A 15,415-nucleotide genomic window follows, 5' to 3' on the forward strand; every position below is an offset into this window, starting at 1 on the left:
AGCTCCATAAGAAGAGCTTTCTTACTGAATACTAGTAACGATGAGTTTGTGGTAATCTTTAGAGATTTCTTTTGAAGATAATAATGGGACTTGATAGTATTACCAATAGAAGTACTGATGAACTATGGAAGTATATTTAACATAAAGATTGGGTTTTTTCCTTCAAAGAACCAGCTGGTTTCTTCACTTGATCATGTATGTGTGAACAGGTGCCAGTGGGATACAAAATGTTTACACTAATGGCGTGTACTAAAACAATGGCAGGATAAGGGGACTTGATGCATTCCTGAGCGGGTTGACAAAGCTTGCTACATGGTGACCTGTGTGAATGTATTTCTGTATAAAATGTTGTGTTATGTAACAGAGCCATTGAGATCCTAGTCAGAAATGGGATCCTCATTAGGTTAAGCAATTGGTGCAGGCATAGCAAAAGATACTGTCACTGCTTGAAGTAACATAGAATATGACATTTGGCATGTACTGCCACTTGTTTGCTTTTTTTCCTTCTGGCAGGTAGAGAATCTGCAACAAGAAAATGCCAGCTTTAAAAAACAGGTTCAAAAAGTGAAGGAACAGTTTCTGCAGCAGAAGGTAAGCAAAAGCAGACTATTTCAAAGAAATAAACCCAAGGAATATACTTTTTTCGTTTACAGTGAAGGCATGTACTTCTGAGGGGTTTGTGAGGACACGAATCAATTTTCTGTATCAAAGAACTTTGACATAATTATATAGTTTCTATATTTTGTACAGTTGATTTTTTATCTGTAACTAATGTAAAAGCAGATCCGCCAACAAATTCATGCTTTCATTGGACTTCAAGGAGTTTGGCAAATGATCCACCGTATAAAATCTCTCTCTGGTTTGTTGATTAGATGTGCTGTTGCAAAAGCACTCGTGAAAATTTTCAAGTGTTGTCATTTTCCTGCAGCTTTGCAAAGTGGTAGTTGCTTCAGTAATTAGATTGAAAATAAGCGCTTTGTTGCAAATTTTATACTGAATTACAGTTCTGAAACATTAACTTGAAATTGATATGCCATCAGTGTTGCATATATTGCCTTATGTATAGGGTGGCACCATTAATTTGCTGCTTGATTGCTTATTAACCTGATGCCAAAGGTGGTTTTAGCTTGTTAGGTTTAAGTTTGGGAAGGCTGTTTGAACTGTCAGCCATGGTTAAGCCCTCTTGTCATGGCAAAAGTTATTAACTGTGCATGGAATGGTTAACTTCTTACATTTAGTTTGGTTAAAAAAAAGGCACATAATTAGTGCAGTTCCATAAAGAATGTGACAAGTATCTCATACTGCTATAAATGCTCTTACTCAAGAATGTCTTTTAATGAACTGCTGATACATAGTGGTATTTGATGTCTGAGTTTATATAAAAATCTTTGAATCGGAGTAAATACGTTACAGAATATGATGCTGGTTTGTATTCTTTGACATGTGACATGCCCCCCTCCCCTCCCCCCCAAATCAAATAATATCAGTAAATATTTTATCATAAATTACTCTTACGCTTAGAAAGTTGTAACAGAGTTGACGTTGTCCTCTTGAAACTCTTGTGTCCAAGGTAATGGTGGAAGCTTATCGAAGAGATGCAAGTTCTAAGGACCAGCTGATTAGCGAACTGAAAGCTACAAAAAAGCGGCTGGACTCAGAAGTGAAAGAGATAAAACGAGAGCTACTGAAAATTCAAGCTGAAAAACAGTCACTTGAATCTGAACATTCAAAACTACAGAAGGAGGTATCTCGGGTTCAGCAGCAGATGGTGGAAATAGAAAATCATCTTCAGTCAGTGCAGAAAGAACGAGACGATATGGAAACACGTCTACAGGTACGGAAGGTGTTAAGCTTTGGGCTTTTAGTGTGCTACATCCAGGATGCATTGCTATTTCTATTAACTTCGGAAATAAACAGAATGACCACCTGCAAATCAAGGTTCTTGGTTACATATTTAATATTGTCTATAGATTTGAGCATATACCTACCAAAATTCTGTAAATACATCGCCGCTTATTAGTGTCTCAAAGTAAGTGGGAAGAAGCACACTACAGAAGCGCTAGAGGTGTGATGTCGAAGCAGTTTCCATGGTCCCAAAGCAAACTCCATCTGAGAACAAAGACTAAGCTAGAACTCCAGTCATACATGTTATGGTGGTGGGCACAGAGGGAAGAATTAAAGAAGGGAAACAGAAAGGAGGTGGAGAACGTTGGAACAGTTTATTTTTAGAGATGGAAGTTATTTTGAAATTTTATGCTTATTCTTTTATAATCCAACATGCAGCAAACGTGCTTTTGTTCTTACACTCATGGGTGCTTTTTCCCTTCCTATTAAGTCCTTGCAGTTCGATAAGGAACAAATGGCATCTCTTGCTGAGGCAAATCAGGCACTAAAACAACAAGTAGAACAAATGCAAGAAGAAGCAAAAACGTAAGTGTTCTTTTAGCACAAGCAAAGAACTACAGCATTTGGTTTTCATATTAATCTTTTTAGCAATATTTTCCTATTCCCTAGTCTTTTCTTTGGGAAATTTAAGTAGTCAGTGTCATAACCATGGCAAAGTGTTGGTCACATGCTACACAGGAATTGCAGCCTTTTCTGTGATTCATTTATGCTTGTAACCAACAGTCTCTGCCATATAACATACATACTGGAGCTAATCCTAATTACCATTCACTGAATTTTAGCCTTCAGTGGCTAGAATGCTGGCTTTAATGAGAACCTGGGGTTTGGGGTATTTTTTCCCCACTGATGGTCACAGGGTTTTTATTTTACCTGACATATCCACTAAAGTTCTCGGGTTAGATTGGATACTTACTCTAAATTCTGTGTTGTTTTAGAGAAACTAGTATATCTTCTTTCATGCTAGAGTTTTAGTAATTCTGACAAAGACCTCTTAATTACCCTATTTTCTTAGAATGTTATCAAGTCTTCAAGAGGGCCTCAAGAGAGTCATACAGAGGGCCAAATTGTACCTTACCAACTGATGGCTTTCTCTGATGAGATGGGTGTCTCTGGGACAAGGAGAGAGAAGTGGATGTTGTGTTTTCTGGGGCAGTGTGAAAAATTAATCTTTTAGCCATGTGTTCAGACAGTTTTTGGGTTTACCTGATGTTTTCTTTTTTTTTCACTCCAGGGCCATTACTGAGCAGAAACAGAAAATGAAGCGACTAGGGTCAGATCTGACAAGTGCTCAGAAAGAGATGAAAGCAAAACATAAAGCCTATGAGAATGCAGTTGGCATTCTTAGTCGTCGGCTACAGGAATCTCTCGCTGCAAAGGAATCTGCTGAAGCAGAGTTGAGCAAACTAAAAGCACAAATCACTGATGGTGGAAATGACCAGATTGCTCAGGTATGCAGATGTCTTTTAACGCTGTTCGTACAAGGGCAGAGCTATCTTGTTATTAATATAAGTCTTGAAATACTATTTTACACTGAAGTGATCAAAATATTCAGAACATAAAGCTAGATAAGAACATGTTGTCAGTGTTCTGAGCAGAGAGAAGTTCCTTTTGCAAAAAGGCAAACCAGACTTCCGTTTGGTTGGTGGCTTTTTTTGGTTTTATTTCACTTGCATCTTTCAGGTCACCAGTTGTAATCCAAGGTCAAGAGGATGATCAGCCTTTATGCTAAATTTTCTGATTAATTGTTATTGTTGGTTTGGTTTTTTGTTTGGTTTTGGGGTTTTTGTTGTTTTTTTTTTTTTTTAAAGGCTCAGCATCTGAAGATTTTCCAAAATTCAAACTCTTACTGCATTTTTCTCATTGACAGTTCTTCAGGGTAGCCATAACTTACTCATACATGTTATGCCTGTGATAAGAAAATTAATTTACTAGGGGAAGCTCCAATTCTTTGGACCAATGGAGCAAGGTATCAAATATACTAACAGCAGTAGCTGCATGCAAGGGTGGAAAGCACCTCATTTAATACTTTCTAGAGAAGTAGTTGTTTTTAAAAAAAACAACAAAATTACTTCTGTAAGATGGGTGATATATTAATCACACTCGTGATCCCTTTGTCTTTAGGAAAGGATTCAAGCTCTGGAGACGGAATTGCAAGCCGTTAGCAGCAGTAAGTTGATGCTGGAAAAAGAGTTGCAAGAAGTGATTTCACTTACCAGCCAGGAGCTTGAAGAATACAAAGAGAAAGTGCTGGAACTTGAGGATGAGGTGATTGCTTGAATTTGCATGGTAGATCGGAAGGTGACAGTTATAAGTGCCCAAGAGGCAGGGAGAAATTTTAGTACCATAATTTTATTCCAGCAGTGCAGGAAATCAGAATCTTACATAGGAAATGTAATGTCAGTGACACTTGCTAATTTTGCTGCTCAGTGCCAGTTCTTCATGGTTTCATGAATCATTGTCATATAGGGGGAGAGAAAAGTAATTCCTGTGTTAGATTCCACACTGTCACGAGACAGTGAGAATGTTTGAGTCATTACCTTCTGAAAGTTTTTGGAGTCATGGGTGCTCAGTGATTTTTTTGAGGGCAGAATGCTGGTGTTCAGTTGTAGAGTTGCACAAAAAAATTACATGTATCAGCTACTCTTGATCTGCACGTGAACAGTACTCCTGGATTCTGCTTTCTAACAAGCATTTTAGTCTTCCAAAAGGAAAAAGTACCCAACTGAACCAATTTTAGAATGTTCATTTAAAAAAGAAAAGAAAGAAATCACACTCTGGGAAAGCAAGACCTTTAATGAGTTTAGCTCACAGCTTTTTTTGTGGTAGTAAGATGGAGTTGTTTGGGTTTGATTTTGTTTGATTTGGTTTTTTTCTTCGGCTATAGCTTCAGGAATCTAGAGGCTTCAGGAAGAAGATAAAACGTTTAGAAGAAATTAATAAGAAGTTGGCGCTTGAACTGGAGCATGAACGTGGAAAACTTACAGGTCTTAGTCAGTCCAATGCTGCTTTGCGGGAGCACAACAATATCCTCGAAACAGCATTAGCAAAAAGAGAGGCAGATTTGGTACAACTGAATCTACAGGTATTTGACCTTTTGATAGAATATTTTCAGAAAGGAATTAGCTCATATTTCTGATAACAGGATGTACGCATCTTCCTCATGATAGAAAGTTGGTGCATTTTCTCCAGAACCAGGTCTCCCATGTGTTGTGTAACAGCAGTAATATAGGGGGCTAAACAAGAGACTAGAAATGAGACTTTGCTCTAAACAGAGCTCACTCTTTTGGAAAAACACAAATCACACTAAAATATTTGCAGTAGTGAAAGTGTGGCTCACTGAAGTTGGTTGGAACATGCAGACTGTTACATATGGATTCATTGAGATGAAAGATTTTTATGCCAGTAGTAATATGTTCATGGGAATATAAGCAATGAGCTACCATTTAACTGCAGCTACTTGGCTACCGTGAGGAAGGAGTTACCGGTGAACAGCAGAGGGAAGTTTTGCAATCCCTGCATAGGCTTGTGTTTGTATTTCCTCTGCTGGCAATTCTGGTCTTCCAGTGAGCCCGCACAAAATATGTGTTTTTGTGTGATGTGATACAGGTACAGGCAGTCCTGAAGCGGAAAGAGGAAGAGGATCAGCAAATGCAACAACTTATTCAAGCTTTACAGGCTTCCTTAGAGAAAGAAAAGTCAAAAGTTAAAGACCTGAAGAAGCAGGTAATGTCTCATCTTTTGTTTTATTTTCTTAAAAGGGGATTTAAATATAAGTATTTGAAAAGTAACTTGAAACAAAATCTATGCTTTATAACATTCTGCTTCCTGCAGGGTGTCTGTCATGATGGCCAGTAGCTGAAAGATCAGTTGATGTCTGTCTCTTCTGTTGTTCCCGGTGTTAAGCATACTCATTGACTACCAGGAACATCTCATTATGACTTGTAATGCATGGGACACATCCTGAAGTGATAACACTTCATCCAGAAATTCACAATGAAGAAGCAGTCTGGCAAACATACTTCTTCCGTTATATATAGTTACTAGCTGCCATTGGCATTAATAAGGATCACAACACTAATAACACCTCTTTTTGTCTAAAAAAATTAACAGTTGCAGAACCCCCTTCTTGATTTCTTTTGTACCCCTTTAGTCTAGTTCCCTTTATGATTCACCTACAGTGATGAAACAAAGAAAAATTGCTTTTTTTTTTTCTTGTAGGAAGCAGCAGCCAAAGCAGATGCAGCACATAACCGCCGTCATTACAGAGCTGCTGTGCTTGAGCTCAGTGAAATCAAGAAAGAACTACATGCCAAAGAACTGCTTGTGCAAGCCCTTCGGGCTGAAGTGGACAAACTGCAGTAAGTAAATGTCCAAGTTCTTAGAGAATAGTAAATAAAACAAATAATCTGAAAAAGGCATACATTAGTGAATTTTTGGTTTTGTCAGTCTGGAATGGATTATGTTCATGCTCAGCTGGAGTACATTTCAACATAAGATGCATGTTAGGATTCTAGGTGAATACTTGCAATTTTCTGTCTCTTCAAAATTGAGATCTGAAGTGCCCTGTGTTTAGGTTTCACCATCTGCTCTTTTTACCATTTCAACATAGATTTCTACTACTTCATGTTACTAGTAAAGATTAACACTTCATATATATACTATTATTCTTCTCTCTTTCACATCCCTGGGGAGCTACATAGAGAATGATTTTTGATTGTTGAATATATTCCATGACACATTCAAATTTAAATTTATTTTCTTGTATAGAAGATAATTTCTTGTAGTTTAAGAAAATCAGATGTACATGAGCATGGATATAAGGTTAACCCTGTTCCTCCTAAAAGAAAAGCAAAATTGCGAACAGGTTTTTTGATTTGGTGTGTTGATATCTTTGGGTTGTTTTTTTTTTACTACATAATCTATTGTTTGTAACTGGACTATTACCAGTGCTCAAGGAATTTTACACACCCCCCCCCAATATTTAATGATCTATTCATGCATCTGTTTCCTATAAAATCTTCTTGTGATTTAACTCTTGCTGTGAATGTGTTGGCAGAGCCTTCAGTAAAAGCTATAACAAACCAGGTTCCATGCACTGTCCTGTCGTTTATGGTTACACAGCTAACCCAGTGAGGTACTTCTTTTAAAGGACAGATTGAGTAACTGCTGTGTCTGTTAATTCTGCTGTGCAGGGTAGAAGATGAAAAACATTCCCAGGAGGTATCACAGTTTCAGGAAGAACTGGCAGAAGCCAGGTCTCAGCTCCAGCTTCTGCAGAAGCAGCTGGATGACAAGCTTAGTGAACAGCCTGTAGTAAGCCAAGAGGTAAAACCTGCACATTTACTGTGTTCATCCTTATTTGTGATGCATGGTTTGACTTCATTTGTCTTTAATTCAGCATTTTTTGATGAAGTTTTGCTAGGTTTTCTTAGAACCAGGAAAGGTTCATGAGACAGTAATATATTTCTGATTTTGTGGCTGATTGCAGCTATATATAATTCTAAAGACACTTTCCCCCTTCAACGTGGTAGGTGGAAGACCTCAAGTGGGAAGTAGAACGAAGAGAAAGAGAAATTGAAACGCTTAAGCAGCAGCTGGATATGAGTGAACAGCGCAGTCACAAGGAGTTAGAAGGCATGCAAGTTGTCTTGCAGGTATTTAATCTAGTCAGTGGATGTTCTGATGGATAATGGTTATTGCTGTAGGGGGGTAATTAAAACAATATTTATATTGTTAGAAGCATAGTTATACTTTCTGATACTTTAAAAAATACATTTTTATTCATAAAAACTTATTCACAATATGTTCTGCAGTGTCTCTACTTTTCTCAGTTTTACTTTGACTGTGGTGTTAGTGCCTTATTTCCTTGATCTTATGACATTAAAATAGGCTTCTGCCTTTTTTTTTTAAAATAATTTCTGTTTTCCATCAGGGCAAATTGGTTTCAAATAACAGTGTTTCTATTGTTTCTTTTTCTAATTTCTGCTGGAAATGGAAAAAAATGATAAAAACATTAGTTGGCTGGAACTCTTGTACGGTTTCCTTGTTTCATGGTGATTCTCTTCTTTTCCCATTTAGAATATCAAGACTGAGTTGGAAATGGTGAGGGAAGACCTGTCAGTGACTCAGAAGGATAAGTTTATGCTGCAAGCTAAAGTGACTGAACTGAAGAACAGCATGAAGTCGCTGCTGCAGCAGAACCAGCAACTGAAGTTGGACTTGAAGCACGGCAAGATGAAGAAGGTATTTAAATAGGAAGAATGCATGTTGTACGGTACTGGAAAATACTCCAATAATGCTCTAAAATTGAAGTACCAGAAAACACTGCTGCAGTAAACCTGGTGAAAACTCTGAACTGAAATGCCTGCTTGTGATACAGACTTGCTGATGTTCTGGTATTTAAATGATAAATATAGGAAGATTTGCAGGTAAAAGTAACTGCACTGATCTTAACTTCCCACCTTTTACTTCAGAAATCTTTGTGTTTAGCGTATTCTCTTACATTTACACTTTGACATAATAAAGCAAGAAAGGTAGCACTTAAATAATGAATCATGGGTGAATACAGAGTTAATATCTTCTTATAGTTTAATACCTTCTTAATGTTCATGTGTCTGTTCTCTCCATACTGTCTAGTTTTTCATCCTTCCACAGTTCCAAAGGGTAACTATTAGTGGTTTGAATTTTCTGATTTGCTGCTATTACATAGAAAATTAAGCAATAGTAGATCTTTTGCTTTTTCCCTCCCTGAAGTAATTCTGTCACTTAGTGAGACAGATATGGAAGCCTCCATTTCATTCTTTCAAACGTTGGCCCTGATACCTCATCCAACAGGTTCCAGAATTTCCAAAAGTATTCCTTTGATTGTACTTAACTGATACTTTTTTTCCCTGAACTGTTCCCTTAACTATACTGAAAGAATTTTATTAAAATTTGTTGTGAAAATCCACGTAATTTGCTTTAAATCATTCCTGGTTTATTTCTTTAGTAGAGAGTTCTTGCGTAGATCCTTCTAGATGCTGTTTGTTTACTAAACAGCATGGCTAGCAGATGACATGAGGTTAGGAACTTTTGTTTGTGATCCATGAGACTTAACAAGAATGTGCTTCTGATTCTGGCTCTCTAATGCATATATGTACCAGTAGTATGATGTGAGATACTTTCTATGTGGTGAAAATTACACTGATGAAATAACTTAATTGAATTTCTGGCTCTTTTTTTTTTTTTTTTTTTTTCTCCTTTAACCAGAGGAAGGAACTGAAAGGAGAGAATAACTCTTCAAATCCTGTGACTCCAGTCAAGATTCCTGATTGTCCAGTGCCTGCTGCCTTGCTGGAAGAACTGTTGAAACCATCGACAGCTGTGAGCAAGGAGCCTTTAAAAAATCTGAACAGCTGTCTCCAGCAATTAAAGTATGACCTGTTATTTTCAACCATATCAAATAATGCTAAAAATGTTTCCAAGAAACCAGCTGCCAGCTTAAGGAAAAAAGGATTTGTGAAATGAATTCTTTTCCTCTTATTGGGACTATATTTAGGAAAGTAGGATGCTCTGTCATTTTAAGTGCTTGCTTATATGGTAATGAAATAGGGAAAGAAGCCTTTAAGATAAACTAGGCAAAATGTCCATCCTAAGTCACACACAGGAGAACAAACCAGAAACATCTATTTCTAGTTGTTCTTGCTGGTGGAGAAGCTGGTGTTTCTCTCTTCACAGCATCAGAAAGGCTGCTCATGATTGGAGCCCAGGCAGTGTGTTAATAAGAACTCTCCACAGAGGAAGTTCTTTCTGCCAAAAATAGATTTTCAGATTTGCCCTTAAAGGTTGCACATGAGATTCTTAGCAGGAAAGCCACAACTTCAGGAAGATGGGGAACTCTGGTTATTGGGAGAACTGAGCTGCTATTAGCACCTCAGTTGATGTTTGAGGGGGAGTGAGCCTGGCCTGTTCTGTGATCCTGTACTACCAGGCTGGTCACTTTGTTAAGCTGGTGTCTGACTAAAGTCATAATGTGTTTATCTAGTTATTTTTCTTTGCTGTTTTCCTCGTCTCTAACTCCCATGTTGTCTTTTATACCTGCTTGTGTACCACATCCATCAGGTTGCAGTCACTCAGTGCCTTTACTGAGGAAACAGTGCTGCATCATCCCTGGCAATAAGTATGTGCAGCAAAGGAGTTTCTGCATTGTTGCCCCTTATTTTTGAGTTAAGCATATTGTGTTTGTTTTGCTCTTAAAGACAGTTCCTAAGGTTCCTGCAGACTTCTTTCTTTTGTATACAGCTATAGCTTAGATAGTCTTGGAGCATCAAGGATCAGAAAAGTAATTCTCTCATCTTGCATTTAGCAGTTAGCTTTCTGCTTGTTAATTTTTGCTTTTTTGTTCTCAATACTTTCAAAAGGCAAGAGATGGACAGCCTTCAACGTCAGATGGAGGAACACACCATTACAGTACATGAATCAATGTCTTCGTGGACTCGGATTGAAGGACAGCTAATGGACCTTACTTATGCCAGCCCTACAACCGCATCAGAGCAGCAGGAGATTCCTACTGTAGATGAAAAGAAACAGAATTACAGTGTTAGTGACAAGGAAGCTTTGACACTATAACCTCCTTACCAGTTGTCTTTCTTCCTATTGCTTTAAGTATGTAAACAAATCTTTATCAAAATTATTTATTTATTTCATTTTTTAAAATGGTGTTCAGAATTGTGCTTTTGCCTGTAGAAGCAAAGGGCATGGTTTTGAGAAACTGGTGTAATATTAAATGAGGAACATGTTGTTCCAAGGGTTGGTTTGAAACGTTACCATAATGATTCTGTCATGTTGGGGGCTGCCAAGTGGTAAATCTAGCTCATTTGGGGGTTTAGTAAGAGATTCAGATGAAGGTTTAAAATGAGATCAAAAAGAGCATCTGGTTCCAGGTCTGTATTTGTTCAATCTGATTGAGTTTGTTAAGGAATGACTGTTTATTATGTAACATCTGGATTGTGGTGTGGTGAGTTGGGGTTTTTTTTGGGGGTGTTTTTTTTTTTTTTTTAAATGGGTGGGGGCGAAGGTGTTTTCTACCATCTTGGGTTGTATCCAAATCGCAGGGAAAAGTTCTGCTCATGTTCAGCCATTAGCAGTGGTTGAGAACTGGATATTCTGAGCATTCTTTCTCCTCCCTCCTATAATCTCTTATTCTTGAAGTTCAGATTACAAATACCTGTATTTAAAGAGGAAAATTTCATTTGAAGCCATTGCTTGTTATGAAGGTGACCTCTAACCTATAGCAAAAGAAACAAGACTGTAAAGACGAGCAATGAAGAGCAGTATGTATCTTTGGCAGACTTGCCTGGATGTTTTGTGAAGTATCAGTTTTTCTCTTACAGTCGCAAGCCAGTAGGGAGCTTTGCTTCACTGCACAAACACTTCTTGCACCTTTTTAGGTCAACTTTTGAAGTAGACACCCTTGAAAAAGGTATGTGTGTAAAATAAATATATATATATATGAAAAAAATCATAATTTTCTGACTTTGAATATCTGTTTTAATATGCTTATATACTGTAAGCTAAGGCTGACATGAGGGTTTTTTTGTTACTGTCATTGTTTTAACGTTACATTTAAGTTTGCTGGTTTTTGACATACTGTACAAGTGGCTTAGGGAAATCATCCCCTAAAGCCAGAGCTTTTAGAAATGTAATTATTTTTACTTTAAAAGACAAAGTATAATGCCTATAAAATTATTATTATTATTTTTATTAGCTTTATCTTCTCCTACATACTTCCCCTACTTTTTGTACCCCCTATTACAAGGTGTCCACCATGAATGGAAATGTTGGTACTGTGGCAGCCCCTCTGCAGAGCACCTTGACCAGATTACTATTAAAGCAGCCCACTTTAGATTCCTTCACCTTTGGTCTCATTGCTCCATGTGGCTTGTAGTGCAGTGATAAGCCCGCCTTCTCCTCATGCAAAGATTCAGCGTGGAGGTACTGCTTCACCTAATGTGCTAAGTGCTAAAGCGCAAATCAAAATGTATGTGATATTATTTAGAAGATTTAGTGGCAACTCCTGTATTAGCATGTTTTTGTCTTTAAAACACAAAGCAGGTCAATTATATCTGCTATTGTTTGGCAATTTTAAAAAATCTACTAAGTACAGGTAGATTTAAGTGGCTGGGGAAAAAACCAAAAATACTAGTTTGTGTATTTTTCCAAAGAGACTGTTGCTGCTTTTGGATGGGTTTGGTTGTTGGGGGGTGGGGGGGATTATTGCAGTTTTCTTAGCAGCAAGGCAAAAAATAAGCAAATAAACAAAAAAACCCAAACCCACCCACATTTTATCCTAAGTCTGATTTATCATAATTGCCAATTCAAGCCTTAGTCTAGTTGGACACTTTGCATTTAGTCTCTATACTGACTGATTTCATGCTCCTCAGCTACTGGATTTTAACTTACATTTTATTTGGATCAAAGTCAAGTGATGCCAAAAGTCAAGGTTTTGAAATCTGTGAAGGAAGAAATGTGTCAGCGTTGCACTAGGTGCTGGTGTCCATCATACAGAATGACCAAACAATTCAAAGAGAAGTCAAAAGCTTTACAGACTACCTTAGACACGTTAATGTCTGCATACTCCCGCAGTCTACTTTGCAGAGTAAATTGTACTGATTATCTTGCTGCTGTCATGTTCTTGAACTAGCCTGTATGTTAAGTTCAAAGAAGAAAAAAATATGCAGTATTGTTAAAGAACAAAATTAAAACTACGTAATGAATAATGTATTTAGTACAAAAAATCCTGAACATTTGATAACTTTTTAAATGAAGTAACACTTGTGCAGTGTTAATGTTGCTGTTCATTTTAGTAAATACATTGCCTACAGTTAAGAATCCATTATGTTTTAATCTCTTAAATTTGGCAGTGTTGTATAGATAAAGGTTTTATCTAGTATCAAAGAAGCCAGAGTTGTTAGAAACCTTCATAGTTCTTCAGAATGTGTGCTCTCCTCTTCTTTTGTATCAATAGTTATACTTCATTCCGTTTTCAGTGCAGTGCTGCATTTTCTCACTGGCTCCTTAAAAAGACATCTGAGCTTGTACAGTGAAGTAGCTTTAGATGCACATTTCTCCTTTTTGAAGAAGAGGGAGCTGTTGTGAAGTGCTCGGATTACATTTCCCCATAGACCCACCTGTCTCTTTCTGAAAGTACCTGGGCCCTAGGTGTTTTCATGGTATATTCACCATGTGTTTTTTCTATAAGCAGAAGCACCTGCCATTTACTTTAAGGAAGGACAGACGGTGAGACTTGAGGGTCTAAATAAGTCAATTCAGCTGTGCAAGTCACTGAGGAAGCCTAGAAGGAGCATGCAGCATGTGATGAAAACAAAGTGGTTGTTTTTTTTTTTTTTTTTTTTTAAAGCTCATCAGCTACACTTCTTAATTATCAAGAGAAATCGTTGCTGGTTTATTAAACAGCTTCACCCTGAGGCTGAGCATGCTCACTCTATCAAGCTTCAGGTCTCTCCTGTCCAGGCAAAAAACCAAATGAGCTGTAGGAATGAAAACTGCCTCCCTTTGCCTGTCACAGCACTGCCAAATACATCTGAGGAAAATCTAAAGAATAATCTCTTAAAATATTTTTATTTTCTTTTCCTTTTTCAAGCACTGCAACAGAATGTATTTTCTATGTCTGTTTCTTCAGTGGTTGCTACCTACTAAACCAAGTCTTGTTGATGAAGGAGAAATGTCATTCTAATGTGAGAATGTTTCCCAAGCGATGGAAGCTGGTAAATGCTGCAGCATTACTGTTACAGATGCTGCTGGGGTTTTTTGAGGACTCTTGAATAATTGTGCATTTAAAAAAAACCGCAAAAAAACCCCAACAAAAGCAACCAAAAATGCAACAAAAACCAGCAAACCCTACAGTGGAAAAAAAAACCACGTTATTGAGTCTCTGGTGTTGATGAACATTGCATAATGCTCCATTCTGTTGTCTTCCAGATTTCTTGGAAATACTTGTGCACTGTATTGGGATCAGCTGAGCCCTTTATCTACTTATGCAATGGGAGAATCTGGTCCCATACTGTTTATTCAGGCAATATCCTAGCTGAAATCTGTGGAAATTTCACATATGTAAAAAGTAGAGTAATATCCAGAATGAAAAGTTCTAGTGCTCATATTTTCACAGATATTCTCTTTTAGGGGAGTGAACTGCAGTGGCATAAGTGTGTTAGTGTTAGCTATGACAACATTAAAGGTGTGCTGGGGACAGATAGTAGATAGTATTATTAATACCAATTTAACTTAAAGATGACATTCAGTCCTGGTGATGCAAAAGCTCGTGATTATACATTTTATTAACTTTGCCAGGGAAGTGTGAATAGTTGCATGTGACTTACTGTGACCGGAGCCTTTAAATATTTTCATGTGAAAGCAATTACAGTCCAAAGTAATTACTAATGCTCATCAGCTGGCATCTGATCACTCTTGTCTCCTAATAATATGTAACACTTCAGTCATGGGCAGTAGGGCAGCCTAATTTCCAGTACAGATGCACAGATTTCTAGGGGAGGGAAGGATGTTCTGGATATTATGAATGAAATCTTGTTATGTTTTCCACATGACATTCAGTAATGTCTGCTTAGGTGGTACTTGTAAAGATAGAAGTTAATAATTTAATGTTCTTGAGTGGATAACCCAGGGGATGGAGGGGTTACGCTATGTACAATTAATGTTTATGATCATACAAAGCATGTTGATTATAAAAATAATGTGCATAGGGATTACTTTAAAAGTTTTGTGCAATAAACTATTTTTGGTAAAGGGCTCAGTCTTGTTTCTGCTTTCAAAAAGAAATTGCTATAACTTTCTCTTGAGTTTTGAACGTGCTGTGTAGCCACCTTCAAGGAAAAAAAAACTCACTTTTTTGGAAAGACTATGTTATTGTATATTGATTTTTCACACATCTAAAATTGATTGTGCTTGTGTTTCCGTTATGCTTTTTCTCAAGTTTGGTGGACAGGTCCGGAACAGCATAATGAGTGTCTCAATGCCAGCCCCTGCAGCCCGAGCGCACAGAGTGGGACGATGCAGATAGGTCACCTGGATTCCGAATTAGCCAGCTGCGGTGATGAGGAGACATCACTGTCCCCTGCTTGTCACACTGAACAGGGTGAGTGAAGGGCCGCTGCCAGCTCCCCCGGGGGCCGCCGTTTTGTCTCATCATGTGAAGCAGCTGGCGGCGCAGGTGTGTTGCTCCCGGGAGGCAGGGCACTCGTACCCCAGGGGCGGGCTGGCCTGCAGCTGGGAGCGGGCCCTAGCGCCCTGGGGGCTGCCTCCTGCCTGTCTCCCTTCTCTGCCAGCTCGGCCAAGGGCGCTGTGGTGTTCTGAGATTAACGCTTGGAGTGAGCCTTCCTTCGTGCAGGGCTTGTGCGACTTCCCCCGGCTGTGGGGGGCGGCAAGATCCCGCCTGCCTCGTCCCGGTGGCGGCAAAACGGGCGCCGCCGCTGCGGCGGAGTTACCGCGCTGCGGC

At 38.3% G+C, this 15,415-nt stretch overlaps 1 protein-coding gene across 3 annotated transcripts in view; it reads left to right on the plus strand.

Annotated features, from left to right (window-relative positions):
* GOLGA3 (golgin A3) overlaps positions 1-14,709 on the plus strand; it is a 30,226-nt gene extending 15,517 nt beyond the window's left edge. For all 3 annotated transcript variants that reach the window (XM_040602626.1, XM_040602633.1, XM_040602615.1), the window contains 13 exons: positions 514-591; positions 1,571-1,834; positions 2,336-2,430; positions 3,137-3,353; positions 4,027-4,170; positions 4,790-4,987; positions 5,512-5,628; positions 6,124-6,263; positions 7,098-7,230; positions 7,437-7,559; positions 7,984-8,148; positions 9,154-9,317; positions 10,305-14,709. In XM_040602626.1, the coding sequence (XP_040458560.1) occupies positions 514-591; positions 1,571-1,834; positions 2,336-2,430; positions 3,137-3,353; positions 4,027-4,170; positions 4,790-4,987; positions 5,512-5,628; positions 6,124-6,263; positions 7,098-7,230; positions 7,437-7,559; positions 7,984-8,148; positions 9,154-9,317; positions 10,305-10,512 (2,046 nt within the window). In that variant the 3' untranslated portion in view covers positions 10,513-14,709. The remainder of the gene's footprint in view (positions 1-513; positions 592-1,570; positions 1,835-2,335; positions 2,431-3,136; positions 3,354-4,026; positions 4,171-4,789; positions 4,988-5,511; positions 5,629-6,123; positions 6,264-7,097; positions 7,231-7,436; positions 7,560-7,983; positions 8,149-9,153; positions 9,318-10,304) is intronic.
* The last annotated feature ends 706 nt before the right edge of the window (positions 14,710-15,415 follow it).

The sequence above is a fragment of the Falco naumanni genome, chromosome 1 (assembly GCF_017639655.2).
Source record: "Falco naumanni isolate bFalNau1 chromosome 1, bFalNau1.pat, whole genome shotgun sequence".
Taxonomy (NCBI): domain Eukaryota; kingdom Metazoa; phylum Chordata; class Aves; order Falconiformes; family Falconidae; genus Falco; species Falco naumanni.